The sequence below is a fragment of the Salvelinus sp. IW2-2015 genome, linkage group LG15, assembly GCF_002910315.2.
Source record: "Salvelinus sp. IW2-2015 linkage group LG15, ASM291031v2, whole genome shotgun sequence".
NCBI classification, from domain to species: domain Eukaryota; kingdom Metazoa; phylum Chordata; class Actinopteri; order Salmoniformes; family Salmonidae; genus Salvelinus; species Salvelinus sp. IW2-2015.
Genome location: NC_036855.1, coordinates 61,021,166 through 61,035,602, shown reverse-complemented (window position 1 = coordinate 61,035,602; position 14,437 = coordinate 61,021,166). Strand labels below are relative to the sequence as shown.

Sequence of the window (14,437 nt, the reverse complement as noted above, 5' to 3'; positions counted from 1 at the left end):
AGTTGTTTTGAAAGCACCATAAATTCAGAGAATGCCAGACTTTGATGACAAAATTTGCACACAAAGGACTGCCACGCCACCTTCCTGTTCAAGTGAGCACAGCACAAGTGAGTCCAAAAATGTTTTGCTGCAGCATAAATGATGTAATATGCCAGGGAGATATGTATACTGTAGCTAAGAAAGTAATACTAAGTGTATGTTATGTAGTAAGATGTTAGTAGCCCATGTGCTTCACCCTAATAATTTGGTCTATTTACCCCTTAATTTCACCTACTGTTCTAACTTGGTGGTGCACATGTAGCCTATAACCTGTTTTAGAGAAATGTAATCATTGAATATTGTAAGAGCTTTCATTGTCTGCTTACATGCCCCCTTTATTTATCCTACGGTTCTGACTTGGTGTACAGGGAGAACACTGTAAGAACGGCCCATGTTCTGAATTCTGTCGCTGTACATTTCAGAAGTGCTAAACAAATAGTTATATTGACTAATGTTCCATCCGTCCTAGCTCGCTCATGTCTTATTCGAAATTACGGATTGCCTATTATCCGCTTGTCGTCCCCTTATGCCATAGTTTGTTCATCTCAATTGTCATTAGAAACCACATTTGTTTAAGCAAGTCAGCCATATTAGCTGTTTTTTTAAAAGGGAGTTAATGAGGCTGAATTAACTGTTTCGCTGTCAAACAAGGCTCCGCTGATAGCCAGGTGTAGCAGTGGTAAGAATGTTGGGACTCTGTGTAGGCCCTAACAGTGTGTTGGCACCGTTTGTCACCGTTATAGTGCAATTAATGCATTGTTTAGTGTTGTGGATTTGCTGGCACGCATCCCACAATTTTGGGGATTTTTGCCCTACCAAGATACCTTTCTAGCTAATAGACTGTTCGAGTTTACACTTCCTCTTCCAATGAGCTTTGTGTGTATGTGTCTACCAAAACTGTCTACCAAATCTATTCATTTTTAAATGTTGATTATTTTTTACCTGCCATAATCATTCACCTGATAAGATGTTTTCACTAACATGAGGGTTTAGGACAAAACTATGACAATCTAAATTCAATGACAAAACCGTCATGTTTATTAAATTGTAGATTGATAACAGGAGAATTCATGACAATATAAGACTGCTTATTGTTCAACCAGATTACTAAATTGGTTCAGTTCAGAAAAAAACTATTTCCCTTGGCTCCAATTATGGAATACAAGTTATAAAACAATAAAAAGTAATTGAATTTCAAGCATTTCCAATCTCATTCAAGTCATTGTAAAACAGTAATTGCTGCCCTGAGGAACAATCCCTTTGAACATGATAGATTTTTGTCCCTTACCTCTGTGTCTGTAGTCTACAGCTAATCTCTCTATCAGTAAAGCACATTTAAAATATCTGTCTGTATTTGGCCTAGCTTTAAACAATCATTTAACCACAGGAATCAGCCTGAGACCCCAGACTTCTGAAATCTCAAAGGCATTCAAAATCGCTTAARACACTTGCCACGTTACACAGATTTCAGAACTGCAGTTGCAGGATACGTCTTCAAACCACTTGATCATTGGAATTGTAAAATTACTATAAAAATGGATGGAAATGTTTGGCCACATTCTTAACAGTATGTTCATTACTCATCAGTAACAACACCAATTAGAGATAGGTACCCTCTCCCACTGCCCAGTTTCTTGAGGGATGGGATGCCACCTGTAGTGCAGTGGTGCATGCTGGGCCAGCAGGGAAAGACATAGGGAGGGTCTGAGAATGTCAAGACTGATTTGGTACTGCAGCCCACAACGGGGCGAAAATAAATTAAAATCAAAAACATAACATTTGCATAATCTTTTTGAAAAGATAGGTCCCTTGTCAGAGGTTGCTCTCAGGACTCTCATCCAATCCTAGAGCATCGCTCCATAGGTGACACGAGTCGTTGCTATGGAGCGGTTTCATCATCAGGGAGACAACGAGCCGTGCGGCATGCAGGAGAGGTCACAAGAGGGAGTGTGTTTGCATGTATGTGTTGGCTCCTTCACATCCTGATACAAGTCAATAAAGTTCAGAATAGCAGCATAGACCTGCATCCTCCTCATCCAGCAAAGAGTCTTCCTGGTCAGAATTCTATTGGCTGTCCGGATAGTGGATGGCGTCTTGATAGATGGCATTGGTGGTGGTCTGGCCAAAGATGAAAGTGCCGATGGTTACCATGAGGACACCGTAGACCACCATCCCATGCCAGCTATGGAGAGAGGAAATCAGCGTTCAGTAACAGTCACATAGGAGATTGTCATTTACATTTGTTCAATTACGTACAGGTATTGAGTCTAGTTTTACCTAGCAGATCGGACCTCTGTTTCTGAGAGTTTTGCTTGAATCAGACACAGACCTGCAGGGAAGAGCAGACATTATATACAGGCATTATGCTTATTGCTGATATAAACACACTGTAAACACACACACAGAATCAGACACACTGGTCGTACCTGGGAAGACAAAGATGAAGCAGGCTGCCAGTCCTCCGATGAGGGAGATGACCCGGCCAATGTCGGGGATGAAGAGTGCGAGGACGAGTGTGATCGTGAACCACACAAGCGTCTGCAACACTCTGCGTCTCCGCTCACGCCTCACACACAATTCCACCTGCTCGCCGTGGAAACGGAGCCATAGCCCCTCCAGCACCGCCCTGAAGAAACAGGTTACACAACAATGTAGTATTGAAATGGCATGGGTGGCACACAGTACTTTGTAGGGTAAGGTTAGTGTCTCACCGGCCACAGAAGTGTAGAATGGGATAGGAGGTGATAACACAGATGACGACGAAGGCCCTTGCGATCGCCACGGCGATGTCATTAGGAGGATATGACATCAGCACATCCTGACTGACGTTAGACCCAAATGACAGAAAGCCACAGACACCTGAGACATGGAGTATGCACCATTACACATCAACGAATCACACAAGAAATGGGCCATGTCATTAAAAAAAACCCTGATGCTTTCAAAACTGACCATAGAGCCACACAGTGGACAAACACACACCTGTGCCAGTGTAGACAAAGAGGCAGATGATCATGCCGACAGTGACCACACCTCCCCAGGGCTTGAGTTCACTCCTTCTCATGCTGTTAAACACTGGCACACTGCTCACATGACACTGAGAGATAGAGAAAGAGAGAGATTGTGTGAGGATGTAAGTAACTTCAAGCATTTTCAATCAAATAATATAAATAGCCATATGCACACCCTTGCACATTAATACACACACTCACAAACACAGACAGATACCTGGAAGCTAAAGCATATGGTGGGCAAGGCGTTCAACACTGCACTCCAGGAGGACGGGCTGTAACAGACACACTGGCTGATCAACACAAACAAAGCATGATGGGAACTGTAGTTTGATGTAGACTGTGCTCTAATGAAAGACGAGTGGGCTGAAATGCCGTTTCTGGACTCTCTCTCCCGTCTGGCACCATGGGTGCTTTGCAAACTCTTGGCATTCTCTCAACCAGCTTCATGAGGAATGATATTCCAACAGTCTTGAAGGAGTTCCCACATATGCTGAGCACTTGTTGGCTGCTTTTTCTTCACTCTGCGGTCCAACTCATCCCAAACCATCTCAATTGGGTTTAGGTCGGGTGATTGTGGAGGCCAGGTCATCTGCTGCAGCACTCCATCACTCTCTTTGGTCAAATAGCCCTTACACAGCCTGGAGGTGTGTTTTGGGTCATTGCCCTGTTGAAAAACAAAATTATAGTCCATCTAAGCGCAAACCAAATGGAATGGCGTATCGCTGCAGAATGCTGTGGTAGCATGCTGGGTAAGTGTGCCTTGAATTCTAAATAAATCACAGACAGTGTCACAGCAAAGCTCCCCCACACCTCCTCCTCCACGGTGGGAACCACACATGCGGATATCATCCGTTCACCTACTCTGCGTATCAAAGACATTGCGCTTGGAACCAAAAATCTCAAATTTGGACTCATCAGCCCAAAGGATAGATTTCCACAGGTCTAATGTCCATTGCTCGTGTTTCTTTCTTGACCAAGCAAGTCTCTTCTTCTTATTGATGTCCTTATGTGCTGGTTTCTTTGCAGCAATTCGACCGTGAAGGCCTGATTCACACAGTCTCCTCTGAACAGTTGATGTAGAGATGTGTCTGTTACTTGAACTCTGTGAAGCATTTATTTGGGCTGCAATCTGAGGTGCAGTTAACTCGAATGAACTTGTCCTCTGCAGCAGAAGTAACTCTGGGTCTTCCATTTCTGTGGCGGTCCTCATAAGAGTCAGTTTCATCATAGCGCTTGATGGTTTTTGCGACTGCACTTGAAGAAAGTTCTCGAAATTTTCTGGTTTGACTGACCTTCATGTCTTAAAGTAATGATGGACTGTCATTTCTCTTTGTTTATTTGGGCTGTTCTTGCCATAATATGGATTTGGTKTTTTACCAAATAGGGATACCTTCTGTTTACAAACCCTACCTTGTCAAAACAAAATGGATTAGCTCAAACGCATTAAGGAAAGAAATTCCASAAATTAACAAGGCACACCTGTTAATTGAAATGCATTCGAGGTGACTACCTCATGAAGCTGGTTGAGAGAATGCCAAAAGTGTGCAAAGCTGTCATCAAGGCAAAGGGTGGCTATTTGAAGAATCTCAAATATAAAATATATGTTGATTTGTTTAACACTTGTTTGGTTATTACATGATTCCATATGTGTTATTTCATAGTTTTGATGTCTTCACTATTATTCTACAACGTAGAAAATAAAGAAAAACCCTGGAATGAGTAGGTGTGTCCAAACTTTTGACTGGTACAGTAGTTCAGTTAACTTACCTGGTTGGAATGTAGCCAGGGGTCATTTCTTTATCAGGCCAGATGTATTTCAGTATTACCACAATGGTGACATACCAGGTGCCAACAACACTCAGCGCACTACAAACAGGAGAACAGCAATATCAGACGGACCTGTGTTCCTGTAGCCTACTGATACAAAGCAGGCTTCAAATTCTAATTCAATCATCAGTTGTAGACTAAAGGGTGGTGTGGAAAGAAATACTTGGTCAATTTGTAAAGTGTATTCGTTGGATGCAGGAAGGCATACCTGGCGTATTTCTGGAAGCCAATCTCTTTGGGGATGGAGAGAGGCAGAATGAACAGGACGGCGGTCACACAAATGGTGAACTMACGGTCAATGTACCAGTGACCACCGACCACACCGTCTGGCAAATGAGCTATTGCAGCTATCACTACAGAAAGACAGAGATAGTGAGAGAGATAGAGGAAAGGCAGCAGAGCAAACAAAACATTCCATTGACTAACGTCTTATTTAAAGAATTGTTGTAGTGCTGGCTATCTGATAGCAGGGTCATAGTCCATCTGAGGCTGACCTAAGGTGGCTTTCCAACTGGTCAGCACTTAAAGGCTTAATGGCCATTTCATTATGACGGCACATCTAAACAGCTGAGCTAGAGGATCTCATCACAGACTCCCTTGGCTCTTATCCACAGTGATAACAACTCTTAATTTACTGACGACACTAATACAACACATCAACTAACACACAGCTAGTGTGATGGTGCAATAACAGATTAGGATTACCTTTTTTCAAGGTACAAAGGAAATGGAAAACTGGTGAAAAAGGCTAGCCAATGCTACAATCTGCAACTTTGAGTGAAATGACCTTCGGTTTCGTCAACTGTGTGTGTGTGTGTGTGTGTGTGTGTGTGTGTGTGTGTGTGTGTGTGTGTAACCTAGCACTCTGGTACCCTGCAAACTATGATCTGTATTGCATTTTACACAAGTCAAACGTAATGGAGTCTGTGGCACGTTGTTAATGGTTGCGTTCATACAAGGACTTATACATAGCTAGACATGACCGCCTCATTGACCTGATAGCTAGTGATGTGAGACAGACAGTAACAGCATTCACAAACAGTCTCTTGTCAGAGGAGGCTGGTTTGATGTTGATGTGTTTTCTTATATACAGAGTATGCCAGATATTGTTGTTGTGGGGGAGGAGCTCATTTTAGAAGTGGGTTACTCTTGACTCCTACATGGAGCAGACCTTTGCTGACAAGTTGCTGAAATACCAGCCCCTTGTGTGTCAGCTGTCATGGGCAGCTTAGCGGTTTGGAGAAGAAGGTGGGCAATTCTATGGTAACAAGAGTGATGCGGAGACTTCGATTTTTCACTTTAAAATGTATGTCAAACAAAAAACAATGATTCCAAAGTTAAACAACCCAGACAACTCTTTGCACAATGTCTACTTTTAACTAGAGGTCGACCGATTAATCGGAATGGCAGATTAATTAGGGCCGATTTCAAGTTTTCATAACATTTTTTTTTTTACACCTTTATTTAACTAGGCAAGTCAGTTAAGAACACATTCTTATTTTCAATGACAGCCTAGGAACGGTGGGTTAACTGCCTCGTTCAGMGGCAGAACGACKGATTTTTACCTTGTCAGCTCGGGGGATTCAATCTTGCAACCTTACAGTTAACTAGTCCAACGCTCTAACCACCTGATTACATTGCACTCCACGAGGAGCCTGCCTGTTACGCGAATGCAGTAGAAGCCAAGTTAAGTTGCTAGCTAGCATTAAACTTATCTTATAAAAAACAATCAATCATAATCACTAGTTAACTACACATGGTTGATGATATTACTAGTTTATCTAGCGTGTCCTGCGTTAGCAGGCAATATTAACCAGGTGAAATTGTGTCCCTTCTCTTGCGTTAATTGCACGCAGAGTCACTGTATATGCAACAGTTTGGGCCGCCTAATTTGCCAGAATTTTACGTAATTATGACATAATATTGAAGGTTGTGCGATGTAACAGGGATATTTAGACTTATGGATGCCACCCGTTACATAAAATACGGAACGGTTCCGTATTTCACTGAAAGAATAAACGTCTTGTTTTCGAGATGATAGTTTCCGGATACGACCATATTAATGACCTATGGCTCGTATTTCTGTGTGTTATTATGTTATAATTAAGTCTATGATTTGATAGAGCAGTCTGACTGAGCGATGGTAGGCACCAGCAGGCTCGTAAGCATTCATTCAAACAGCACTTTCCTGKGTTTTGCCAGAAGCTCTTCGCTGTGCTTCAAGCCTATCAACTCCCGAGAGTAGGCTGGTGTAACCGATGTGAAATGGCTAGCTAGTTAGCGGGGTGCGCGCTAATAGCGTTTCAAACGTCACTCGCTCTGAGACTTGGAGTAGTTYTTCCCCTTGCTCTGCATGGGTAACGCTGCTTCGAGGGTGGCTGTTGTCGTTGTGTTCCTGGTTCGAGCCCAGGTAGGAGCGAGGAAAGGGATGGAAGCTATACTGTGACACTGGCAATACTAAAGTGCCTATAAGAACATCCAATAGTCAAAGGTTAATGAAATACTAATGGTAGAGAGAGAAATAGTCCTATAATTCCTATAATAACTACAACCTAAAACTTCTTACCTGGGAATATTGAAGACTCATGTTAAAAGGAACCACCAGCTTTCATATGTTCTCATGTTCTGAGCAAGGAACTTAAACGTTAGCTTTCTTACATGGCACATATTGCACTTTTACTTTCTTCTCCAACACTTTGTTTTTGCATTATTTAAACCAAATTGATCCTGTTTTATAATTTATTTGAGACTAAATTGATTTTATTGATGTATTATATTAAGTTAAAATAAGTGTTCATTCAGTATTGTTGTAATTGTTATTATTACAAATCCTTATTTTTTTATTAATATTTTTTAAACTTTTTTTTTTTAAATCGTCCGATTAATCGGTATCGGCTTTTTTTGGTCCTCCAATAATCGGTATCGGTACCGGCGTTGAAAAATCATAATCGGCCGACCTCTACTTTGAACTATTACCAAAAACACATTCACCTGAAGAACAGCGCAGATGCAAAGTTTAGTAACCGAGTGCCGTCAAACTTTGCATCTGCACTGTCTTCAAGTAAATGCATCCATAAGTGTCCAGATATCCATGTCCTTTTGAATTGCTTGAATTCTTCTCGACTGTAATGTGATTTGTGGATTAAAATAAAGTATTTAAAAAGGTGTGCGCACACGTTCATTATCTGTGTGAGGGAAACACTCACAGCGGTCCAGCTGGTCTCCAATGACGATAAAGAAGGCGATGCAGGTGCCGAAGGTGTAGATGGCAATGGCCACCTCACAGATTACCCCGGTGACCTTCCCACACGAGGCCCGCACCACCTCCTGGTAGGTGCTCTCATTACTGACCTAGACAAACAGCACAGGGTCACTAGGATGAGTACTGCTGGATAAGAATGTCTTAAATTGAAGGGGGGGGGGGATGATGTGTTAACTTACTAACCTGGGAGCAGTATGCCAGGATCACCAGACCACTGATGATGAAACTCAGCATGGACTACAACACACAAAAACAGGAAGTTTTACCAAATACATCCCTGTATATATATGCAGTATTTCTGACTTCTGCTCCTGGAGTGCCACAGTGTGCAGGCTTCGGTCTCAAAAGTGTGTGAGTAGCGCTCACCATCTGTAGCACCACCCCTGCAATCACGCCTCCGGCCATGTTGAAGGCGGCGGGGAAGTTGAGTAGTCCTGCCCCCAGCGCAGCGTTCACCACAATGAAGACAGCGGCTGTGGCAGACACCCCTCCCCTCCTCTCCCTGTCTGACAAAGGGGGGCGAACGGACTCTACACTGGGGCTCTGCAGTAGCCACACCCTCTCACCAGCATCTTCACTCCCAGCCTCAGCCCAGTCACCRGCCTCACTGTTAATCGCCATGGGACACCACCCGGCTGGCACAGTCCCAAAAACACTACCTAAAACACCCCCAAATTCACTCTACTCTGTTCGACACAGACTTCAACACTAAAGAGCTGAGTTGAGGGTATTCAGAGTTTGGGTTGAGGGGTAAGTCTGAAGGTTGAAAGTTTGTTGTGGCTCTTGTGACATTCAGGACACAGATGACTGCTTGTCGGTTTATCCTCAAAGTGGATGTAGTGTCACCCAGCAGTCAACCCTTTCGTCAATCTGCAACAAGACAAACACACATTACAGCTTTGGCCTTCTCGACACCTTATCTCAGCGCTCTCTAAGTGCTTACTACCTAGTAAAGCTACAACCTGCTTTCCCAGTAGCCTACACGTTCTTGTCAGTGCGTTCTCCCCCCAGTCCCATGCCTTGTGCTGTCGGCTGACCTTGCTTTACTCATCGACACCGTCCCATGCCTTGTGCTGTCGGCTGACCTTGCTTTACTCATKGACACCAGGATATGACCAAAAATAAAAATCTTAAATAAATAAAAAGACTGGTCAAAAAAAGACTAATCACCAGGAACTCACCTAAAAATTAGTTTAATTTAAGAAATCTCTTCCCAAGTATTRCCACGAATAAAAAAAGAGACATGATCGTGTCTCAAAGTAATCAAGGTARGAAATTGTTATTTTCAAATACAGCCTCTTTTTGGGCCTAGTTGTGGTCKATTTGCAGTGTTCAAAAATATTATAATTATGTTCCGGCACCCCGACCATTCACTCCGACAAAAATCGCCCCTAGGGTGAATCTAGTTGCCTACCCCTGCTTTACAGCATCCCTCTGAAACACATTCTAAAGAGACATGTAATCATTAGTTTTAGATAATCTCTTGGGATCAGACCTTTCACTTCATATCCCTGAGAAGGATCACAGTAAAGTGGACTTCAGTGATCAGGGTCACTGTTCTCATGATGACACAGTGTGTCACAGTAGATAACTGTTGTAAACCTCGCTGTCAGGCATGTGACCTAAACACTAAACAGGCTAATTAGTGTGCTTGTCAGAGGCTATGCATTTTTGCAGGCATTCATGTAGCTAAGCTATGTCATGGACATGTTGATTTTAAGTCATACATGAGAATAGGCTATATTGAAATACAAGGTGGATAACAACTTCATCTCACTTCATTTAGTAAAAGGGAAATAGACTACATACTTCTCTTACCTCAATTATTTTGTCATTTTGTTTGTGTTCACAAGTTGCTAGGCAGAGATGGTAAGGGGCCTGTCAATAGACCATAAACACAAAATAAAAAAGATGACACGTGTCTGCAACTAGTCATCCTCAACCACCTTTAGATTTTTCTTGAAGTTGAGGTGACTTGGAGAAATTAATTATCATACCATGAACATTTTCAAATCCCCTGAAGGGGAAATATATCCCCTGCAGGACTTTAAGACCTATTTTTWAAAAGGGGATAGTTTACCTACATTTAATATAATTTTTTACCAAATTCTTAAAAAGGTGCAATATGCAGAAATCGCTCCGCCATTTCCTGGTCGCAAAAATTCTAAATAGTTTGCCTAACTTCAGTTRATGTGACAACCATCTAWACCACTGTGAAATACACTACCGGTCTTAGAAGGTTTAGAACACCTACTCATTCAAGGGTTTTTCTTTATTTTGACTATTTTCTACATTGTAGAATAACACTGAAGACATCAAAACTATGAAATAACATACATTAATAACACACACAATGTCATCAAATCATAGAAACGCCACTGGAGGTACCTAAACAATAACAACGACTAGAAACATTCATAAAATACAGACATTTTGTAGCTTTACTAATAGTCAACTTTGCATATAAAGCAGTTGAATCTTAGATTCAGATCTAGCTACAGGCCTAGAACAACACAAATCACGACAATGAACCTAATTGGTGATGTCTTTACAGCAAACTGGACACCGCTCATTGTCAACTGTTGCTAGCTGGCTGATAGTTTTCGAAAGCTGCTACCGACCTCTTCATCTACATATCCTTTAACCTATTCAGTTGAAAATATGAAAATGCATATAATATACTCAAATACTCGATAAATACCTCTCTGTTGTCTCTCCGATGCGTGTGTTTTTCTGCAACAACCGCACGTGCAATGAAATTCCTGCTGAACAAGATCATGTGACGATGTACAATTACGTCTTTAAAAACGAAGTGCATGGTGGGAATTGTAGTTTACTGCCACGAGAACACAAAATCATACCAGGGAGGGTTTTASCAGGGTAGATACTGCAGCACAGGAGGCTGCTAAGGGGAGGACGGCTTAAAATAATGTCCGGAATAGCGCGACTAGAATGGTTTCAAACATATGGAAACCATACAGTTGAAGTCGGAAGTTTAGATACACCTTAGCCAAATACATTTAAACTCAGTTTTTCACAATTCCTGACATTTAATCATAGTAAAAATTCCCTGTCTTYGGTAAGTTAGGATCACCACTTTATTTTAAGAATGTGAAATGTCAGATAAATAGTAGAGAGAATGATTTATTTCAGCTTTTATTTCTTTCATCACATTCCCAGTGGGTCAGAAGTTTACATACAATCCATTAGTATTTGGTAGCATTGCCTTTAAATTGTTTAACTTGATGTTACGGAGTCTAGTTGATAGGTATTCGACTACCCGYACTGTTCCCCGGACTCCGCGTGTAGGGATTTGTACAATGCATAAACAAGGCTATTGAACTTGACATTGGTGTCTGTCTTTATTCCTTTATCCAATATATCATACTGAAACATGGTATCAGAAGTGGCTCGGAAAACACGTTTGTTATTTTTGTAGCTAAGTACAGTATAGGGCGGTGTTGCAATCTACTGCAGAGATAGCCTGCAGAGTTCTGTCCTACTATCCAGGTCTGTACCCAAACAATTTGAACTTATACTTTTAAAAATCCACCTCTCTAAAAACAAGTCTCTCACTGTTGCCGCCTGCTATAGACCACCCMCTGCCCCCAGCTGTGCTCTGGACACCATATGTGAACTGATTGCCCCCCATCTATCTTCAGAGCTCGTGCTGCTAGGTGACTTAAACTGGGACATGCTTAACACCCCAGCCATCCTACAATCTAAGCTTGATGCCKTCAATCTCAAACAAATTATCAATGAACCTACCAGGTACCACCCCAAAGCCGTAAACACGGGCACCCTCATAGATATCATCCTAACCAACTTGCCCTCTAAATACACCTCTGCTGTTTTCAACCAAGATCTCAGCGATCACTGCCTCATTGCCTGCATCCGTAATGGGTCAGCGGTCAAACAACCTCCACTCATCACTGTCAAACGCTTCCTGAAACACTTCAGCGAGCAGGCCTTTCTAATCGACCTGGCCCGGGTATCCTGGAAGGATATTGACCTCATCCCGTCAGTAGAGGATGCCTGGTTATTTTTTTTAAATGCCTTCCTCACCATCTTAAATAAGCATGCCCCATTCAAGAAATTTAGAACCAGGAACAGATATAGCCCTTGGTTCTCTCCAGACCTGACTGCCCTTAACCAACACAAAAACATCCTATGGCGTTCTGCATTAGCATCGAACAGCCCCCGTGATATGCAACTTTTCAGGGAAGTTAGAAACCAATATACACAGGGAGTTAGGAAAGCCAAGGCTAGCTTTTTCAAGCAGACATTTGCTTCCTGCAACACAAACTCAAAAAAGTTCTGGGAAACTGTAAAGTCCATGGAGAATAAGAACACCTCCTCCCAGCTGCCAACTGCACTGAGGATAGGAAACTCTGTCACCACAGATAAATCCACTATAATTGAGAATTTAAAWAAGCATTTTTCTACGGCTGGCCATGCTTTCCACCTGGCTACCCCTACCCCGGTCAACAGCACTGCACCCCCCACAGCAACTGCGGCCAAGCCCTTCCCATTTCTCCTTCTCCGCCAATATCCAGTCAGGGCTGAATGTTCTGAAAGAGCGTGCAAAATCTGGACCCCTACAAATCAGCCGGGCTAGACAATATGGGCCCTTTCTTTCTAAAATTATCTGCGACAATTGTTGGCAACCCTATTTACTAGCCCTGTTCAACTTTTTCGGTGTCGTCTGAAGATTCCAAGATTGGAAAGCAGTGCGGTCACTCCCTCTTCAAAGGGGGGACACTCTTGACCCAAACTGGTACAGACACTTATTAATCCTAATCCTCGCTGGATTTCCTCGGTCTTCGAAAGCCAGTCACAACAGATTACCATGGACATTTGAAATCCAGCCGACGTTACTCCGCTATGCAATCTTTGGGATTTTGCGAGGCTGGCTCTTGGGTGCACTCTCAAGCCACGCTCAAGGGTCTAATGACGTATCTTATAACCGCCATTGACAAGAAACAATAATGTGCAGCCGTATTTCACAGTTGGCTGATCCTGGCGAATGCTTTAGACTCTGTTCAATCACCAATTCCTCATCGAAGACTTTAGATAGCCTTGGGTTTTCGCAATAGATTGCCTAGCCTGGTTACACACTACTTTCTGATAGAGTTCATGTGTTTCCAAATCGAAGGGCTGTTTGTCCGGGTTCTCTTGGCAGTCGTCTATGGGGGTGCCACGGGTTCAATTCTGGGGCCGACTCTCTTCTCTGATTTACATCAATGATGTCCGCTCTTGCTGTGCCTGGTGAGTAAATCTTCTGATCCACCTTACGCGAGACGACACATTCTGTAATACCTCTGGCCTTCTTATGGGAACTGTGTTAGACAACCCTCAAGGACGAGGTTCACAATGCCATAAACCTCTCCTTGGCTGGCTTCACTGCTCTTAAATACAAGTAAAACTAATGCATGCTGCTTCAATGATCGTCGTGCCACTGCCACGGGGACACGTGCAATCAACTACTCTGGACGGTTTAGACTTAGGAATATGTGGACGAATACACAATACCTAGGGGTTTGCTGGTTAGACTGTAAACTCTCCTTCCGACTCACATCAAACATCTCCAATCCAAAGTTAAATTCTAGAAGTTGGCTTCCTATTTTTCGGAACAAAGATGGGTGAAGGAGGAGAGGGAAGAATTGTCTCACTGGAAGGAAGATGAGAGGACGGCAGCTGAGGGAACGGTCCTTGGGAACAAAGGAAATATCCAGGAGCTAAGCCTAAAGCACAGAAGGCTTCATCCTAACGACCGCAGAGCACCAGAGAACTAGGCAAGCACGCTGGTTTTATGCTTAAGGCGTAATGGTGTCGAGTTTCCGACATCAAGGGCAAGCCGCAACCCGAGCTCAAAAGGGGTGATGGATCAACTTGTACGTTTCCAGCAATCAAAGCCATCCCTCTGAGCCAAGGAGACCGGAACTGGCTTTTGGATCAGGAAAAAGTGGTCCACAGAAGAACCATGGAGGTTGACTCCACAGCACAGGTTGACCAGCTTTCGCTGAGGCGGCTCCTGGTGCACGCCTAACTAATGGGAAATCATCGAGGCCACTCGTAGACGGCAGTGGTAGTTCGACCAGTGGATACCCCTTTGGAAGTGGCCATGGGCAAAGCCGGCCATTCACTGCTAGCCCTGCAGCGAGTTCCAGACTGGCTGGTCCTACAAGCGAGGATGAAACTAAATTAGCTTTGGGAGGAAATTGAGCGTGCAGATGAGGAGTGAATGACAGGCTTGAACGGAACGATGTCACCTATTGGATGTGGCAGGCCCGTA

At 43.1% G+C, this 14,437-nt stretch overlaps 1 protein-coding gene across 2 annotated transcripts; it reads right to left on the bottom strand.

The window, feature by feature from the left end:
• Positions 1-1,054: 1,054 nt before the first annotated feature.
• LOC111974761 (sodium-coupled neutral amino acid transporter 7) lies at positions 1,055-10,927 on the bottom strand. 2 transcript variants are annotated; one of them, XM_024002748.2, is made up of 13 exons: positions 10,844-10,920; positions 9,961-10,020; positions 8,509-9,012; positions 8,326-8,379; positions 8,087-8,231; positions 5,089-5,233; positions 4,821-4,919; positions 3,268-3,325; positions 3,022-3,136; positions 2,751-2,898; positions 2,466-2,665; positions 2,317-2,368; positions 1,055-2,221 (listed from the first exon to the last, which is right to left on the bottom strand). In XM_024002748.2, the coding sequence occupies exons 3-13, from the start codon at positions 8,761-8,763 to the stop codon at positions 2,104-2,106; spliced, it is 1,389 nt and encodes a 462-aa protein (XP_023858516.1). In that variant the 5' UTR covers positions 8,764-9,012; positions 9,961-10,020; positions 10,844-10,920; the 3' UTR covers positions 1,055-2,103. The 2 variants fall into 2 exon arrangements, with proteins under 2 accessions (XP_023858516.1, XP_023858517.1); XM_024002749.2 differs by lacking the exon at positions 9,961-10,020 and having other exon boundaries at positions 10,844-10,927.
• Between the last annotated feature and the right edge of the window lie 3,510 nt (positions 10,928-14,437).